Here is an 18,252-nt window from a genome sequence, read left to right on the forward strand (position 1 = left end):
GAGTAATAGAAGCTCGTGTAACTTTAATAAGTTAAATTTTAAAAGTTAAGTAGAAGAAGGCTAATAAAATTTCAACTAAATATATGAATTATGAACGTTTATAAAATAAATTTAATTACTTAGTTTGTATTTAATAACTAACTAGTAGCTAGCTCAATAACAGACTTTATTTTTTTATAAAACTTATGTTAAACGTAAGTTAATTATGTAACTTTTTTTTTTAATTAGATTTAGTTAGCTATTACAGTTTAAATATCTTTAACTAAGGTAGAAAACTGTCATCATTGATTTTAAAAATATCTTTTTTTTTTAAATTTGACCTGCAATGAAAGTCTGCCTTTTAAAAGTTTTTAACTGAGACCATAAAAATAATAAATTTGCCAAACAAAAGTTTTGTTGTTAGTTAAAAAATGCTATTGATATTTCTTCGGAATTGGTTGTAGAATATAGATAATACATTTAAAAAAATAAAAATTTAGTATTTTAAGTATGAAGAAGTGAAAATTACAAACTATTTAATTTTTGGTTACAACATAATACTTTAAATCTATAAAAACAAAAGTTTTTATTTATAAGTTACAACTAAACTTTTAATTTTTTTATTTGTAACTGATAGAGCTTTATTATTGCCTAACTTATTATTTTATAAATGCATTTTTACAGACTGAAACAATAACAAACTCGGCCCGATGAAGATTTTTTGCAACAGCTTGAGTTGCGAGTAATTTTCTTAAAAAATTAAGCCCAGCTTTACTTTCTTTTTATCAGTATGAATACTGAACAGTAAAAAATGAAAACAAAAATAATTTCCACAATTACTTTAAAAAGTTAATAGTGTTAATAAAATAAGTAATTTTATAAACAGAGAGTTTTAAATAATTTGGTGTTATAAAATAAAATAAATTATGAGTACTGAAATGCAACTGGACTTTAAAAAAATTGTCAAGCAGCTTGAATATTATTTCAGTGATTTTAATATGGTTAAAGATACATTTATGAAGGTTTAAATAGTATACTTATTAAGATTTATAGTAAAATCTTTTTAGCTAACAAACTTTATTTCTTATGCATTTTGTATGTGCATATTTTAAAGCACTGTATTGAGTTCTTATTCTAATATACTGATCATGTCATTTATTCATTAAGATTTTATTTACTAAAATCTTAATTATAAATGCATTTAATTGAAATATACTCCTGCACTCAGTCTACTTAACATTTTTATTTAACTTTGACATTTTTTTGGACACTTAGAGTAGTTGTTATATGTTTTCTTAAAACTGATCATGTGGTCTTCACTAATAATCTTTATCAGCTGTAACCTTTAAACTGTATGTAAAAAGTTATCTTTCTAACCTAAAACTTGTTTTAAGAATACTATCAATAATCAATTATAAACGGTCAAAATAGTTAAATCCTGTTAGAGTGTAATTTAAACTAATAAAAGTTGTTTGGAATAAAAAGTTGTTTGGATAAAACTGAATGGTAATAGTAAACAAGGTTGCCACTCTTTGAGTGACCAAAAACTGTTATAACAGGGTTGCAAAATACCTGGAATTTGATAATTTAGCAAAAAAACCTGGAATTTTTTCAGTTTCAAAAAAAAAAATGTAAACACCCTGAATTTTGAACAGAAACCACTAAAAACTGGAACTTATGAAAATTTTTACATATAAAGTGATGAAATGTTGATGAAACTCAAAAATTGTATATATTAAAAGAAACTATAATAATTTTTTTTCATAAAAATAAACATTTAAAGTAGCTTAACAATATATTTTCAGTGTTTTTTTACTATTTATAACAGTTTTACCTTAAATTTAATTTTTACTTGAAATGGACAGAAAACCTTATTTTTTTAAAACCTGGAAGAATTTTAGTAAACTTGAAAAAAAAAGTTCAAAAAAAAAAAATTAAGCAGTTCTGATTCTGAGTAACCTTAAACTTTCCTGAGTCAATTTTCCTTAAAAAACATTTTAACTTTTTAAAATTGATAAAAATCAAGTTCTTCAACAAAATTGGTTATAAAATAACAAATTATTAAAACTAAATCTCATTCAAAATCTATAACAAAACTTACCTGAATTCAAACTATTCTAGACTTTTTCAAAACTAAAGTATCCTTAATTTTTTTATAACAAACAAAACTATCCTGAGTCAGCCTGAAATAATTTTTTTTTAATATTCCAAATTATCCTGAGATTTTTAAAAACTTAAATTATGACTCTTCTGAGTGTGAAGCAACCCTGAATAGTTGTATCATACAACAAATTTAATCAATAAAATGATGTTAGTCATGAATTACAATGTACTTGAAATTAAACAAAGTACCAATATTGTAATAGTGATGTTAATAAAACATTAATAAAGTAAATGTCATAATTTTGTAATGACTATAAGAATAATAATTTTAAGTTTAAATTAAAAGAGTTGTCAAATGCAAATATTTTGCTTAAAAATATGTTTCAAGTTACACTAAACTTTTTCTTCCAAATTAACATAATTTCAATGAAAAGTGTTATTTAAATTATATTACTATATAATTTTATTATATTTTCATTTTGACTAAACAAAAAAAAAAGAAAATAACTAAATGCTAAAATTTAATATACTTGGTTTTGGTCATATTACATAACCTATAATTAAGTATATTTTGGTATCATAATCAGATTTTGACCTTACCATAAAAAACTAAAGTTCTTGCTCAGGAAAATGTATTCTACCATTGATCAAGATTAAAAGCAAGAAAAAAAAACTTGAAAAAACATACTTTTGCTCAAGTACTGCTTCAAAAGCATTATTTAGTAGCCATTATACCTGGAATATTCTGAATAAAAAAATATTGGCCAGAAAATATCAGGAATTTGATATTGTTTGCGTTTGGTACTAGAGTTTGGTACAAAAGTCATCTAAAAGTATGGAGTTTAAAAAATTTTTATATTAGAAAAAATATAATTTGGATAATATATATTAACTAACATTGTTTTTTTTTATTCAGTGAATTTTTAAATATAAAACATATTTTAAGTAGCATTACAGTATCTTTTCTGTTATTTGCACTTTTGAAAGCATCTTCTGACTTAAGTTAGTTTTAAACCAAAATTAGTTCTTTAAAAAGTCTATAAAAAAACCTTTAAGCATTTTGTTAAAACATAATTGCCATCCTGATTATTGAATGCCAAAAGAAATTTTCTAACTAGTTTCAGGCACATTTGCCTGAATTAAGGCAAAATTAATTTTAAGAATAACCAAGAGCTAAGTATTTGCTGAAAGTATAATATATATTGTTTCTGTATAAGCAGTACTCTGCTATTGAACAAATAAACACTTTCTCCTATAATACCTCTATTTTATCCTTAGTATTAGGGGTTTAAGAAAGATCATCAACAAAGAAAAGTTAAGATCACTACGTACTTTACCACTCGCAAACTTTGCTGGTTTGTTCTGGGGATGGCTGACCAGCAATTCTCAAATTCTCTGTGTACAAGGTGGTAGTTTGCAGACACATCTATTGTAGTCCATAATATTTTTTACTAGGTCTGCAAGCACAATTAAAGAACTGAAATGTTGGCACTGATAAGCTTGCTAAAAATACTACCAGGACAAATGGTAATCTTTTATCTACAAAAGATTTAAGGAAAGATAAAAGTAGATAATGAAACCAGAATGAATCATGTATATTATTGATTTATTTATCATTTTGTTTCATCACTGTGTTTGTCTTTGTTTTTAGTGTTCTATATGTTGTACATGAAAAAGTTTTGAAAACTGCTATAACCCAACTTTGACTGATAGCAGGTCTTTTATGATTGGAAGATGAAACAATATAACTTTTCAATTAGAATGGCAAGTTTTATTTGTGAAAAAAAAAAATCAAATATCCAGTAAGTAAGACACATTATGGTTGCCACACTCAAACTAACTCAGGCTAGTTTGAAAACCTAAAAGTTATCAAGCCTGTTTTATTTTTTTGATATTTTGAAATTTCAGGTAAAATTGTGTTTTTTTTTGAGAAACTCAAGCTAGTTTTTTAGGTTTTAAATTAGTTTTAGCTGGTTTAGGATAAATATTTTGATATTTTACAGCAAACTTATGGTCTACTTTTTTGTTTTAGTTAATTTTACAGTGTTCATTTTGAATTTTTGATAAAACTATCTGTCTTGTTGCTAGTTTTATTAAACATAAGAAATATATCCTTCATAGCTTTCTGTAAACAAAAAGTGTGATAGCATTTTATATCTATAGTCTATAGTCATACTGTTAGTGATTTAAGATAAAGATAAGCTTTAAATGTATGAAACAATCCTTCCATAGAATCAAACCACTAAGGTTAACCCTGAAGTTAATACATTAGATGACATGATCAGTTTGTTATGAATATACAAGAATAAGAACTTTATATGTAAAATTAAAACAATTTTCAAGGATATAACAACATGCTGAAAAGAACGCAGGAATCTGTTTTAATATATAACCTTAAATTTTTATTGATTTATGTTAGTAGTATACATAGAAGAATTCAGATTTTTATACACTCTATACCAAAAAATAATATTTTTTTATGTCTATGATAACGTAAAAGTTATATTTTAAGTTTTGTTTGTATGTTAAATTAATTTTTTACATTAGATAGTTTAACAAAGTTTAATTAAGTAGTTAATATTAATTGAAATCATTAGTAATAATTTAAAAGCTAAAAAAGTACTTATCCATTGATATTTAAATCATTGTTTATTTTTAAACTAAGCTAAATCTAGCATAACTATTTTAATTTTTATTTAAGGGTATAGGGGGGGGGGGTTCACCTTGATTTTTACAAGTTGGTTTTATTTTATAAAGTTTTATCTGAGCTATCAGACATTTTTACGGCTTGAAAAAATTCAAAAAATTTTTGAGATATGAGCAATCAAAGTTGGTGACCTCAATAGGTTCCTTTTGAAAGGCACAAACTAAAACACAAAAAAAGACCATTTCACTAAAAATCTATCTCTTTCTTCATTTTTCATTCAATCTTCTTCAAGTTTTAGGTAATTGAAAGTTTAAGGTAATTATTTCAAACTAAAGAGGAGATAGATTTTTAGTGAAATAGTCTTTTTTTGTGTTTTTAGTTTGCACCTCCCGTAAGCAACCTATTGTAGTCTCCAATTTAAACAGGCTGTATCTCAAAAGCAATTTTTAGCTCAATTAAAACTCAATAAAATAATATCAAACTGTAAAAAAAGTGGTTTACTCCCCTATGTCTTAAAGTCAACACATTAAAAAAAAAACTGTTCTGATTTTTCTGCTTTTATAAAATTTATTTAATTTAATTGCTCTGTATTTAAATATCAGGGTATCTTCTCAAAGAGGTAATCGGGTTTTCAATCAGAGTTTCATTTAAGCTTTACAATATAATAGTTATGTTTAAAAACTTACAGTGCAAATATTATATATGATTTTTTATAGATGTGAAAAATACAATTTTTTTTTTCATTAAGCCAGATTTTTCAAGTTTTCATAAATTATTCTTTAGGCAATTTTTATACTTTAACAACAAATGATAAAAATTTATTAGAAATAAAACTTCAAAAAAGTACTTATTTTTGAAAATTAAAAAAGTCTAATATTCAAAACACAATCTTACTAGTAATTTTTAACCTGAAAAATTTAAAGAAGACCTTATTTTTTGTTAAGTGGAATATATCATTAATTTGTTTATATTTATTTATTTATGATTATTCGTTTTTGATACCAAAAATTTTACTCATATCTATTTAGAACTACTTGACTTTGTAATATATAATATTTTTATTATGTTCATTTACTAAATTGTTTCATATTCTTCAAATTGAAATCTGTAATTAGACACATTCTAAAATCTGTAATTAATATTGATGGCAATTTGTTGTTGTAAAGTATCTGTGTACGACTAGTTCAGGGTTTCCTAAAGTGGGAAATACCATTCCTTTAGGGGTGGTTTTAGCTATCCTAGGGCATTAGTAACAGAATTGAAAAGAAAATGGGTATTTAACTGGGGCGACATCTATTAAATGGCTATAGTTGTTTTTAAATTTCTGCCAAGGGATGTTAATAAAAATGATTCTTCAAAACCCTGAACTAAATGGTGATTTTTTATTCTTCAAAATACACTGTGCACTGAACAGATAGATGCATAATATAAAAAGTACTGAACTGTAACATATGAGTTTTTTTTAATAAATAAATTTTATTGCTTTCTTATAAACATGTAGTTTTACGTTTAAAATTACTATATGAAAAAAGCAAACTATACAAACAGGACCATGCAGCAGCTAATAATGGCTGGTTTACATTTGCAACCATGCTTAATTTCAAGCAACTTGGCAAAATGTGCCACCAAAAACCAGAAAACTTGCTTCAAGCCCTGAACCAGCATTCAGTTGATGCCGACCTTCTTGAGGTTGATTTGGAAGAAATGAAAGTGAGAAGGAGTCCGAGCAAACCACTGCCTGAAAACAATGAAGAGTATCAACTTGACCAGAAGTTAAGAACTGTCATGGTCAGTGGCTTTCCAGGTATGTCAGTTTGAGTTAAATTTAAGTTTTAAGTTTAAATAGAATAAGTGTTTTTTATTTTATTTTTTGTTTATAAATAATGATTTAATTTTAACTTAATATTATTCAATTATTTCTTATTACGGATTGTCTTTTTCTTATTTTGTAATATAAAAAAAAATTGATTTCTCTAAATTTACAAGCTACAATTTAAAGTATAATTTGAATTGTCTTAATTTTTTTTATCTTGATTGAATTTGAATGAAAGTATATCTTCATTTTATGTAAATAGTTGAGGTATGCAGAACCAAATCCCTAACTAACAATAAACATTCAATATTTTAAATTACATAATGAACTTTTTTTAAATTTCTAGACAGAATAATGTTTAGCATTTTCTATGTTAGCTCAATTTTGATAGTAACTAGGAATTTAATTTTTTGTGTTGTTTTCTTATATGATTAGTCGAGCTGAAAAAGTTTTTACTGCAAAGTTAACCTTTACACACAAACTTTGCCACTACAAAGTTTTATTTTCGTGGGGAACAGAATGCACCCTAAACTAGAATAGTATAAAAACTATGTGCAACCCAGGCTCAAATAAGTACAAGTTTGAAAACTCCCCTAAAATGCCTAAGACTTTTTTTGCTTTTTATAATCAACTCTGGAATACTAAAGTGAGTTTCAATTAGAGTTTCATGCACTCTAGAATTCTTATGCACCCCAAAATAAATTTTGAGCGCCCTGTGAAGACCACTGCTATAGAATTTTTTAAGCAATATAGTATTAAACTTGAATATAAAATCTTGAAAGAGCTGAAACAAATAAAGTAATTTTGGTCATCTACTGGGTCTATTACATTAGGATCCAGCCCAATCCTGATCCAGATGTTAGTTTTAAAATAGGACCCGGCCAGATAAGGATATAAAAAAATTCAGAACCTAAACTAAAACTTTAACATAGTAATTAAAAAAAATATGAATTTAAGTACAATAAACTCAATTGTTTTTTCAAGGTACGGAAACAATTGAAGAGATAACTTCATTTTTAGAAGAGTACGGGCCAGTAGACGGGTTGAAACTCAACAGATTTCAAGACGTACACAAGGGAGAGCTGCACAAGGGATCAGGTTTCGTCACTTACAAGGAGAGAGAAGCCGCGGACAAATTTCTCAGTACACCCATGGTCACATACAAGGACAGACAACTGAATAGAGTTTCTAAGACTGATTATTGCAAGTTTGAAAAAGTTTTTTGTTTTTAGAAAAAAAAATAAAACATTATTGTAAAAAATTATTTAAGAGTAATTCAACAAATCAATACTTTTTGAAATAATCTTTTTAACTTGACGTATTTAATTTAGTTCTATATATAAGTTTATTAAAAACATTAATTAGAACAAGTTCATGTACATTATTATTTTTTTGTTAATTTAATAAAAAAATATAAATAATTATTTAATTAAACCTATATGTATACAGTGTGAGTATTTCGATAAAATAAAGCTAAGGTTTTAACTTTTAAATAATTTCAGAGTCAGAAATCAAAAAAGCTTAGCTAGAAAAAAGAAAAAAGAAAAAAAGAATAAGAAAGTGAACAAAGTTGAAACAACTGAAGTTGGTACTTGTTGTGATTTGTAGACAAAGTTGATTATTTAAGTAAAAATATAACAAGCTGTGTTTAAATACAGTTAGTTAAAAAAAATCACATTAAAAAATTTAATAGTCTTGCTAAATATTAGATATAAAAGCTATTTTATTTTTAGTAGGATAGTTCTATACTTAAATACACATACATTAAATTTTCAACATTTTAATAAAAGTTTCTTGTACCTAACAAAACTTAATTGACTGTGGCTTACAATATTATTCTAACACTAGGTGCCAGAAGAAGTTGTTGACACGACCGCATATTTGTACTTGACCGGAATAGATGACGAAAGTATCAACCACAATGACATGAAAGCCCTCTTTCAAGTTATTGAAGCCCCCAAGTTCAAAGCTTTCAGCAGAATACAAGATACTTCTACTGGTAAGATGTTTGTAGTACATAGTGGACACCCCTCAAAGTTTTTTTATTAAAAAAAGCTTCCAAAAATATTTTTTTAATTATTTTCTCTATAGTTTTTATAAGACTATCTGACAATATTTTTAATTGAAAGACAAAAATCACTTAAAAAAAATAATTTTTTACAAATCTTCTACTTCTAAAAATTATAATAGGAATTCAAACTTATAAAAAAAGCTAGATTTCTTTTGCTAAATTGATAAATATATAGTTGTTTTTAAAATGAACGAATAAATAGCTCAATCTAAAAAGTTGTTGAGCTCGATTTCAAGCAAATATATGCAATAAATTGCCATAAATAATAGGATGGATTGCTATGTTGACAAAGGATTTAGCTGAGAAAGCGGTTGAAATCATGCAGTCGAACTTCGGTGACGAACTCGCTCTGAAGGATTCGAATAAGGTGAAGATCACGATGGCGTTGGATGAGCAGGTTCCCACCCTGAAGGAACTCCACAACAATTTCAAAGCCAGGTTCGCACCAAAGTTTCAAAGCAAAATCAAGAAGCGGAAGAATGGTGGCGGTGATGGCAATTTCAATAACAAAAAACACAAAAAGTTTTGAACTAATTTATTTCATTCATTTAGGTTATTAGATACTCATAACAAATGCTTGGGTTTGAAAAACATTTACCTAAAATTGGTTGTTTAAAACTGACAGTTTTGAACTTTTATTTATTAATTTTTATACTTTTTAAATTCTTTATTAAGTTTAGTTTCTTTTATCTTAGTAAATTCTTATTTGTTTTTTGATTGTTAGAATTATACAAGCTTAAAAAGGCTTAATGTATCTTTTTGTGTTAAGCAGTTCAATTTAAGGTTTTATTTTCTAAAAAAATTCTTTACATTGTCTAATAATAAATTTAATATACCTAGCTCTTCTATATGAAAAATATCAATTGTAGAGTGTTTTATAATTTGTAAAATTAATAACTTAAATTAAAAAATAACTGCAAAGTTTTGTGTGTTTTGTTAAGTAGGTAATCTTTTTTTGTGAGTTTATAAAATTGTTATAAATAGAAAAACAAAGTATTTTGGGTAAGATTTTAATAACAGAAAGCTTCTAATACTTTTTACATTTTATACAATATGTAGCAATTCAAATTTTGTATATGTTCAGTTAAACTTTGTTCTTCTTAAAAATGTTTTATTTTGATTCTTAAGTATTTTTTCAAAGTCTTTAATAAAGAAGTTGATATTATGAATGCGATATGTATTTATGTGTACTTAAAGTATGTTTATAAGGCAGCTATGTAATATAATTTATTGAAGTACTCTTAAACAAATAAGTTGATTTTACAAATTTTAAACAAACAGAGTTTTACCAAGTTTAGAGTTGCCACACAATCAGGCTAATTTAGTATTTTACAAACAGAGTTGCTAAAAAACCTGGTATCCTGGAAAATCCTAGAATTTGGAAAAATCAGTGGGGTATTTCACTTTTTTCACAATTTAATCTTATTTTATAGAGTTTTAACCAAGCTACAAGATTCTTCTTACAGATTTTAAAATCTCAAAATAATTTTTGAGATGCAGTCGGTCAAAGTCGGAGGCAACAATAGTTTCCTTTGAGGGCGCAAACTAAAACGGCGAAAAAGCTATATCTAATTAAAAATCGAAAACATTATATTCAAAAGTTCAATTATTAGTAGGCTACATAGTTACAACTAATCTATTAGGTTATGTCGTTTTATCAAGTTCTATTGAGCTAAAATGAGCACTAACCAAGAAAGGTCGAGATAATGTCAGCCTAAATTTTAGCTTACGAACGCTGTAGAGTAGTTTTAATCACTTATTCAGGGTTGCCAAAAAAACTGGAATTTGACAAACTAGACTAAAAAACCTGGAATTTGAGAAACTTTGAAAAGAAAAAGAAAAACCTGGAATTTTGAACAATTTTTACATGTTAAGTAGTAAAATTTCTATTTGACATGAAAATTCTATCGTATAGATAATTTTTTTCATCATCAAAAATATTTTTTATTATAAATACATTTGGAAGAAGCTTTACAGTATATTTTCAATTTTTTTACTATTTAACACAGTTTTTTACCTTAAAGTTAAGTTAAACTAAAAAGTGACCCAAAAACAAATACTTTTAAAAACCTGGAGAAAGTTTGCCAAAAGTGAGTGGCAACCCTGTAAAAATAAACCCTAAAATATGTAATTTTAAAATCCTAAACGAAATTTTAAAAACCTGGAGAAAACTTGCATGACTTTAACATGAATTCGCTTATTAGTTTAAAGATTGTAAATCTTCTAAATTTCTAACAAGTTTTTTTTGCTTGTTTTTACACCCAATTGCTAGTTTTATTTCAAGTTTTGACTAAAGTTTTCCTTAAAATTTATTTTTATTATTAAACTTTTTATAATCAACTAGAGACCTCGTTTAAATTGATTAAACTAAGTGAAACATTGTTTTAGTAAAAATAAAAACAATTGAATGTAAGTAATTACTGACTTGGTAAAAAATGTACTTAAAACAGTAAATCTGGCTTTTTAAGCAAGTAAAATTAAATAAATAATCTAACCAAGTTTTTTTATAAATATATATTGTACAAAAATTTTTGTTACTTGGTTTAGATTTGGAAAACTAAGATATTTGTTTTATCAAAAACATTATTTTAGAGTACTCAATAATTAACGATATTTTAGTAATTGTAAACTTTAGTTAACAATTCGTGAACTATAAAACAACTTCTATGAGTAAAAATATCCAATACACTTGAAAGTATTTACACAGAAAAAAAAAAAAGTATTTTAGTATTTATCAATTAATATTACTTAGGTTTTCTAAAAAAGTCATTATAAAACGTTTGGAATACATAATATTATCTAAAAAAAGCGAATAAAATTACAAAAAATTGAAAATTAAATATAGCTTGGCTCCTACGCTTGATATTTTACAGAAAAACTTGTATAAGTACATATTTTAAACAGCGTAGTACTCCGTATGTCACAAAATACAAATCAAAAACCGAAAATCTTAAACTAGATTTTCAATGCAAACTACAGTAAAGAAAAATTTAAAACAACTGTTAATTCAAACTGTAAATATATACTTAATAATTCAGTTAAATTATTTTATTTGTAGTTAGTTGAATTTATTTGTTGACTGAAAGTTTAATGAATCATATAATGAGAGCAGTCCAACAAATTATGTATCACATCAAAATATTCATGTTTCTACTCATAACCAATGAAATTCTTTAACAAATTGTACCTGTGTTTCTTACATACTCATAAATTAAACAACAGGAAACAAGTAGGTATCAAGCACGAAGACACTTTTGCACGGGTTGAAATTTATTTTTTCTTCTCGTGCAAAAATGACCCTTCGTGCAAAATTGTCTTCGTGCATATTTGACTCGTTCCTATAAAAACTAGTCTTAAAAATATTTAAAGCTTATAAACCCCTTCATTACTTTCTAAGTTCAATTATATTACGTTATATATTTTTTAGGCTTTAAGACTTTACAGGTTGATAAATGTTACACTTGGAAGTGTTGTTGAAAACTCACAAAGGCTATGAAAACTTTGAACATTTGAATTATTAATAGATTTAGATTTTTCCTAGTTTAAAAACTGGTGTAATTTGTAGAAATAATTATTGGATATTTTGAATATCTTAAAAGGGTAGCCAAAATAACTAGAATCCTTGAAAAACCTGGAAATCGACAGTTTAGGTAAAAAAACTGAAAGTACCTGGAAATTTAGAAACTTTGAAAAAAAAAACTTGAACTTGAACAAAAATCACTAATAAACCTAGAAAAACCTGGAATTTTAAACTAAGTTTACATGTTAAGTAACAAAACTTCGATTAGAAGATACTAAATTCTATCAAAAAGATTAAAAAAAATATATTATTAAAAAAAAATTCTATAAATGACACATTTAAAGTAGCTTTACAGTATCTTTTCATTGCTTTTATACTATTTAAGACAATTTTTTAACTTAAGTTTAATTTTATACTGAAAGGTGACCGGAAAACTTGTTTTTTAAAAACCTTGAAAAAATTAATAATTACCTTTGGCAACACTGTTTTATCTTCGTCAATAAAACACTAACAATTTTCAATAAAATAATGATCACTATATGTACTGAATATTTTTTGAGACCCAACATTTTCTAGTTGTCTGGACAGCACACATCCTCGTCTATGTATGAATACAGAATATTAAAATTTCCTATTTATAAAACTAAACGGTAAACATTCATGCAAGTGATTGAAAATAACAAAATAGCACTTAGCTTGTCTAGTTTTTTGCAACTCATTGAAACATTTGATGTCTATCCTACGAAGCAGATGCTCTAGCCTCACTGCAACGGTGACTTACTAAATAAACTTACAAAAACAGTTTCTACAAGTTTATACATATTGTTTTAGCTAAATTATTTTAAATTAGATTGTTACAAGGTAAGCTACCTGGAAAGGTTCTTTGTTAGGCTGTTAGAAAAGCATACCGTCACTTTAGCACGGGTCATCACTTTAGCACTGAGTTAAACTTTAACACAGTGTGACACTTTAACACGGTGTCACTTAGCAGGGAGTTGCACTTTAGCACGAAGTGTAACTTGAGCACGGCGTCACTTTTGCACGAAGTGACAATTTAGCACAGACGGTAATCTTTGCATGTAGCTTCACTTAGAAAAGATCGATTCTTTTTAATCAAAAAATAAAAAAACAGTTCAGTTAATAACTGAATTGTTTAAATCTGAACTGTATTCACTCAGAATCCTGTTGAATACGCATTTTAGTCACTTCAAAATGTTAATTCAGGGGAAATAGTACTTACCTAACAGTTCTTTTAGAAACTTTGTAAATAGTTATAAGTATAATATTGTGTAATCTAATAATATAAAGTTTTGTTTTTTTAATTTTTTTGTGTTTAGCAAACCTTCTTAAGTCATAAAATCATTTGAAATGTCTGTAATTGTACAATATTATATTTTTTAAAAGTTTTAAAGCTTAACAAACTGATAAATGCAAAATATGATTCTTAGTATCGTTTTAAAAATATTCTTTGTAATGTCTTTACTAATAGGACATTAAATTAAGTAGTTTCTTCAAGTTTTATAATATCACAAAAAATCTAAACATATAGAAAAAAACAACAACTTATTAACCATTGTAGTAGACTCAATATAAATTTTAAAAGACTTAGAAATCTAAGGAGCTTAAGATTTTTTTTGTATTACGGTATTTAAAGCTATATACGTTTTAAAAGTGGAATAAGTAAGTTTAATAGCCATCAAGTTATCAGAGCTTTAAAAGAACTAAGGCAAATTTTTATCAATATACATATTTCATACCTTTTGTTCTAAATTTAAGCTTAAACTTCAAGCTTGTTAAAATAAAAAAATCTTTATATCTTATATGTTGCTAAGTTTACAAAAATAGTTTTATATATTAAAAAAAGTTTCAAAATATCTTCGTCAAAGTTTTACAGTAAAATGAGTTATTAAAATTTGTAAATTTACTTTTATTTTATAAGTTTAAAGTTAATGTTTTTTTGTACTATATTAAAGTTAAAGTAACTTGTAACACATTAAAAGCTTGTTAATTTTTAGTTTGCATCTTGCATAATTAGTTTTTAGATTATAAAACATAATAGTACAAAAGTTATAATAAAAGAATCGTGCAAAATAACTTCCGTGCTAAAGTTTCATTCTGTGCTGAAATGTAACACCATGCAGTGTCACTTAACTGTCCTGGAAAAGACGTTAAAAGGTATCTGTGGTGTGCGATTCGATAACCGAAAGGTTCTTCGTGCACCAGGTCCTAGAACCAGATATTTTAAACGTCTTTTTTTGGTGTTCAATAAACTAAAATTATAATAAACTATAATACTCCATGTTAAATGACGCCGTGATTTTCTGACCCGTTCCGCTGTTAAACCTATATGTTCTTTTGGGGTATAAATTAATTAAAAATTAAATAGGTTTTAGATCAATGGTGTTTTTTAGATAATTTAGTTTTAAATAAAATCAACAGATCAGTTTAGTAGTAAGATAAACATTAAAAAGTCTACTTGAAGACATGTAGCATTTCTTAGCTTTCTTAAAACAAAGTTAGTAAAGTGTGGTGTACGACTTGATAACCGAAAAGGTTTTTCGTGTACCATGTCCTTAGACCAAACTTTTTAAGCGCTTTTTTACTGTTCAATAAACAATATATCATAAGAAAGCGCTATTTTATGCTTAATTATAACTTATGTAATAAAAAAAAAACAGTTTTCTCCCTTAATGCTCACAGTTTTGACAAGCTAACTATTTTTTTCGGTAAATTTCTATTTATATACTTCATAAGCTGGCATAATCAAAAAAAAAATGAACAGTTATAAATTGATAATTTTGAAAATAATTAGTAAACAGTTATATGATGCTTATTACACAACATTTATAAATACACATAAGTTAATATAATTAATGTCTCTAGTTATGAATTATATTATTTTTATACATCAAATAATTTAAACATAGAAACGAAAAACAGTTTCTTTATAACATTCTAAATAGTGAAATAATATCTGTAAGTTGTACAACAATAAGTTTGTATGCGTAATGGTTTAAGCAATAGTCAATAATTGAAAAAAAAAACAAACAATATAATCTAAATTTGTTATCAAACAAATACTTACATTTATTGTTATTGTTTTTATGTAGAAAAAATCTTAACTTATAGAGCAAACATTTAACTTATAAAATATTTTGTAAACGTTGCTCGTGATAACTTTTACTTCTGATAAAAGATACTAAAAATAAAAATAAAATGTTTGTTCAAAATAAATTTATTAATTATTATTAGTTATAACTCTAAACTTAAAAGTAAAGTAATATTTACAAGATAAATAAACATTACTTCAGTTAGCGTCTAAGGTATAACAGCTCATAGTTCAAGTTCATATTTTTGCATAACACTATTTGTACAAAATTATTGAACAAAACTTCAACTTGTGCATGCTCTTCAAAAATAATATTAAAAAGTATTACAGGTTTTTATTTAAGTGCTAAAAAAAAGTTTGAGTTTATTAACAAGTTTTTCTGATCTTATTTATTAAGACAGTTTGATTAACTTCAATTACACTTTTAAATAACATAAAATAAAAACAACTACTTTTAACAATTTAAATATAACTATTGAAACTTGTTTTATAGTATTATCCGAATTAGCTTTTCACTTGTCTTTTTTTTCCTTTTTATTATTTTAAAAATTATAGTTTGTAAATTTAATTTAGGTTTACTGTCTTCATACACGTTTGTATTATTTTTTTAAGAAATTGATAATAATTCAAGAGCACTACAGGGCGAAATATTGTCTTAGTATTTTTTTGATTTAAAAAACTTGCACTTTGTAATAATAAATATATTGTAAAGTTTATATGTTTTTGTTTTCAGTGTCTGATATTTTTTATTCAAAAAAAAAGTGAAACTTTTGTAAATTAACCTAAGTTATTTGAAGTATGGAATTGTTTAATAGTTTTAAAATAAGTCGTAAACAGTACTATATCTTTAAAAAAAGCTCGATATGAATTTACGTTTGAAGGAGTTTGAATAATAACTAAGAAACTTTTAAAAGTATAAAACCATTTTGATTTTGATAGAACAAAATTTTTGTATACTTCAAATAAATTCTACTTAACTTTTCTGATAATAATTTTCAAGGCCAACTATATAATTCTATAAACTATTCTTATAAATGTGTTAAAATAAAACTGTATTTTATAACTTTGCTTTGTCATATTATGTCATACTCTAAATATACTTACTTAATGACTATAAATACTTTTTAATTTATATTACTGAAAGTTTTATAGAATAACCAAAATAAAAAACTTTAAGCAGTTTTAAATACTTTATGTCAATAAATACTTATAGCTGCAGTTTTTTTTACAGAAATATATCATTTAAATTTACTATTTTTTGTTACAAAAAAACTGAACTAAGTTGTAAATTGTTACAAAATTTTATGTTTATAAATGTTTGGTTATTCATCTATTTAGAGTTTTGAGAATTTCAGAAAAACAGTAAAACCAACTTGTTAACTTGAGATATTTTAATTTAAACTTGGATAACAGTAATCATACTCTTTTTAAAACTTTGAAACTAAATTAGAAAAAAAAAGTTAATACAAAAAAAAATTATTGGTAATTTATATTTGTCAAGTTTTTGTTACAATATTTTTTTTATTAAATTTATTAATGTACGACACAAATTTTTTAGCAAAACTTAAAAAAAAATCAAAAGTTTTGTTAGAAATTGAAACGTGATCTAAAGCTTTAAGTAACAGTAATTTTATGCTTTAGACAACAGAAAGAAAAAAAGCCAACCACATTTTGAAATTGCATTTGTGACATGTTTAAGTGTTTAAGAGCTTAACTAATTAAGTTAAAAGTTATTAAACTTAAAAAATATAAAATACTTTTGTCAAAACGCTAAAATTTTTTTTTAAATATTCAGACTAGTTTATTTTTTTATGCAGTAAATCGCAGTAGATTAGTTAAATATAAAATATCTAAGGTAAGAAAACTAAAGTATTATTATTATTTTTTTATTATTTTGTTGAAAAAGTAATCTTTAAGTTTATCAAATGCATGTTTGTATATTACAGTTATAAGTAATATTGTTAATTTATTTATAGATTTCTTTTAAATTTTTACGTGTTTGAAGTGTTTCAAAATAGAAAACCTTTGATATCATTCGATAACTTTTATTTTAGATACGTTTATAATAGTCAAGCAATGAAAATTGTCGACATGTTAAAAAAAAAAACACGATCATTTGTTTTATAATCGTTTTAGTCAAAAAAATGAAGGCTTGCATATACTTGTTTAAAAAATGTTTATTTTACGATACATAATTTTGTTCAAAAAGTTAAGCAAAATAATTAAATTTTTCATAACTTGTCTCAATTAAAAATAAAATCTTAATTAAACAACTAATGATACTCTTCTAAATAACTTGACAAGATACAAATGCTTGATTATTTTTTAAACTTAAATAGTTTTAAACAAGATTTAGTAAGTTAACACATAGTTTGGCTAAAATTCTAAAATTTTATTCTATAATCAATCTTTTAAACAGTTTTTAAAAAAACTTCTTAGACCAAAATTGCTTGAGTTGTTTTAAAATTTAAAGTTCAACAGTTAAGTTTAAACAAAAGTACATTTTTATTTTATAAATTTTTCATTATGTGAATGAGATATTTGAGTAAAAGTAAGTTACAAAAGAAAAATAAAGTTTTTTAAATATTATAGAACTTTTAAAATGCATTTTTTTACTAGAAAAAAAATTGTCCAATATCGATTTTTGTTTAGCTAGTTTTAATTTCTTAAATAGTAAATTTAAAATCTGTATAGATCTTTTTTAAAAAAAGTACTGAAGTAGAGTAGTTACTTTACAACGTAATTGTTTATATTAATAAGCTTTTTGTATAGCTTCTTTTTACTGATTTACCAATATTTTTTTATGGGAGACCTTAGTAATCAATCAATATTATGTTTTCTTAATAGCTAACTAGAATATACAAAATACGAAGAGTAATGATATATTTTGCATGGTTAGGATTAATAGAAACATTTCGCAAATTTAATCACTTTTTCGGTTACAAATAAACTAATACAAGGTTTTAAACATTACGATTTTATTTTTTGAAAGCTTTGTTTTTATGAAACT

The 18,252-nt window shown here is 24.8% G+C and overlaps 1 protein-coding gene across 1 annotated transcript; it reads left to right on the forward strand.

Moving 5' to 3' along the window:
* The first annotated feature begins 868 nt into the window (after positions 1 to 868).
* On the forward strand, positions 869 to 9,453 carry LOC145844164 (lupus La protein homolog B-like). Its single transcript, XM_082951532.1, has 6 exons — positions 869 to 1,001; positions 6,278 to 6,533; positions 7,527 to 7,749; positions 8,045 to 8,126; positions 8,391 to 8,541; positions 8,883 to 9,453. Exons 1-6 carry the CDS (start codon positions 906 to 908, stop codon positions 9,140 to 9,142), a joined length of 1,068 nt encoding a protein of 355 aa, XP_082807658.1. The 5' UTR covers positions 869 to 905; the 3' UTR covers positions 9,143 to 9,453.
* Positions 9,454 to 18,252: the final 8,799 nt, after the last annotated feature.

This window comes from Thalia democratica, chromosome 9 (assembly GCF_965202585.1).
Source record: "Thalia democratica chromosome 9, ktThaDemo2.hap1.1, whole genome shotgun sequence".
NCBI lineage: Eukaryota > Metazoa > Chordata > Thaliacea > Salpida > Salpidae > Thalia > Thalia democratica.

What these genes read in the sequence shown, in the direction of transcription:
- LOC145844164 (XM_082951532.1), top strand. Translation starts at nt 906, where the DNA reads ATGAGTACTGAAATGCAACTGGACTTTAAAAAAATTGTCAAGCAGCTT. An exon ending in TCTAAGACTGATTATTGCAA is followed by an intron (nt 7,750 to 8,044) that starts GTTTGAAAAAGT and finishes AAATAATTTCAG; the next exon opens with AGTCAGAAATCAAAAAAGCT. An exon ending in AATACAAGATACTTCTACTG is followed by an intron (nt 8,542 to 8,882) that starts GTAAGATGTTTG and finishes CATAAATAATAG; the next exon opens with GATGGATTGCTATGTTGACA.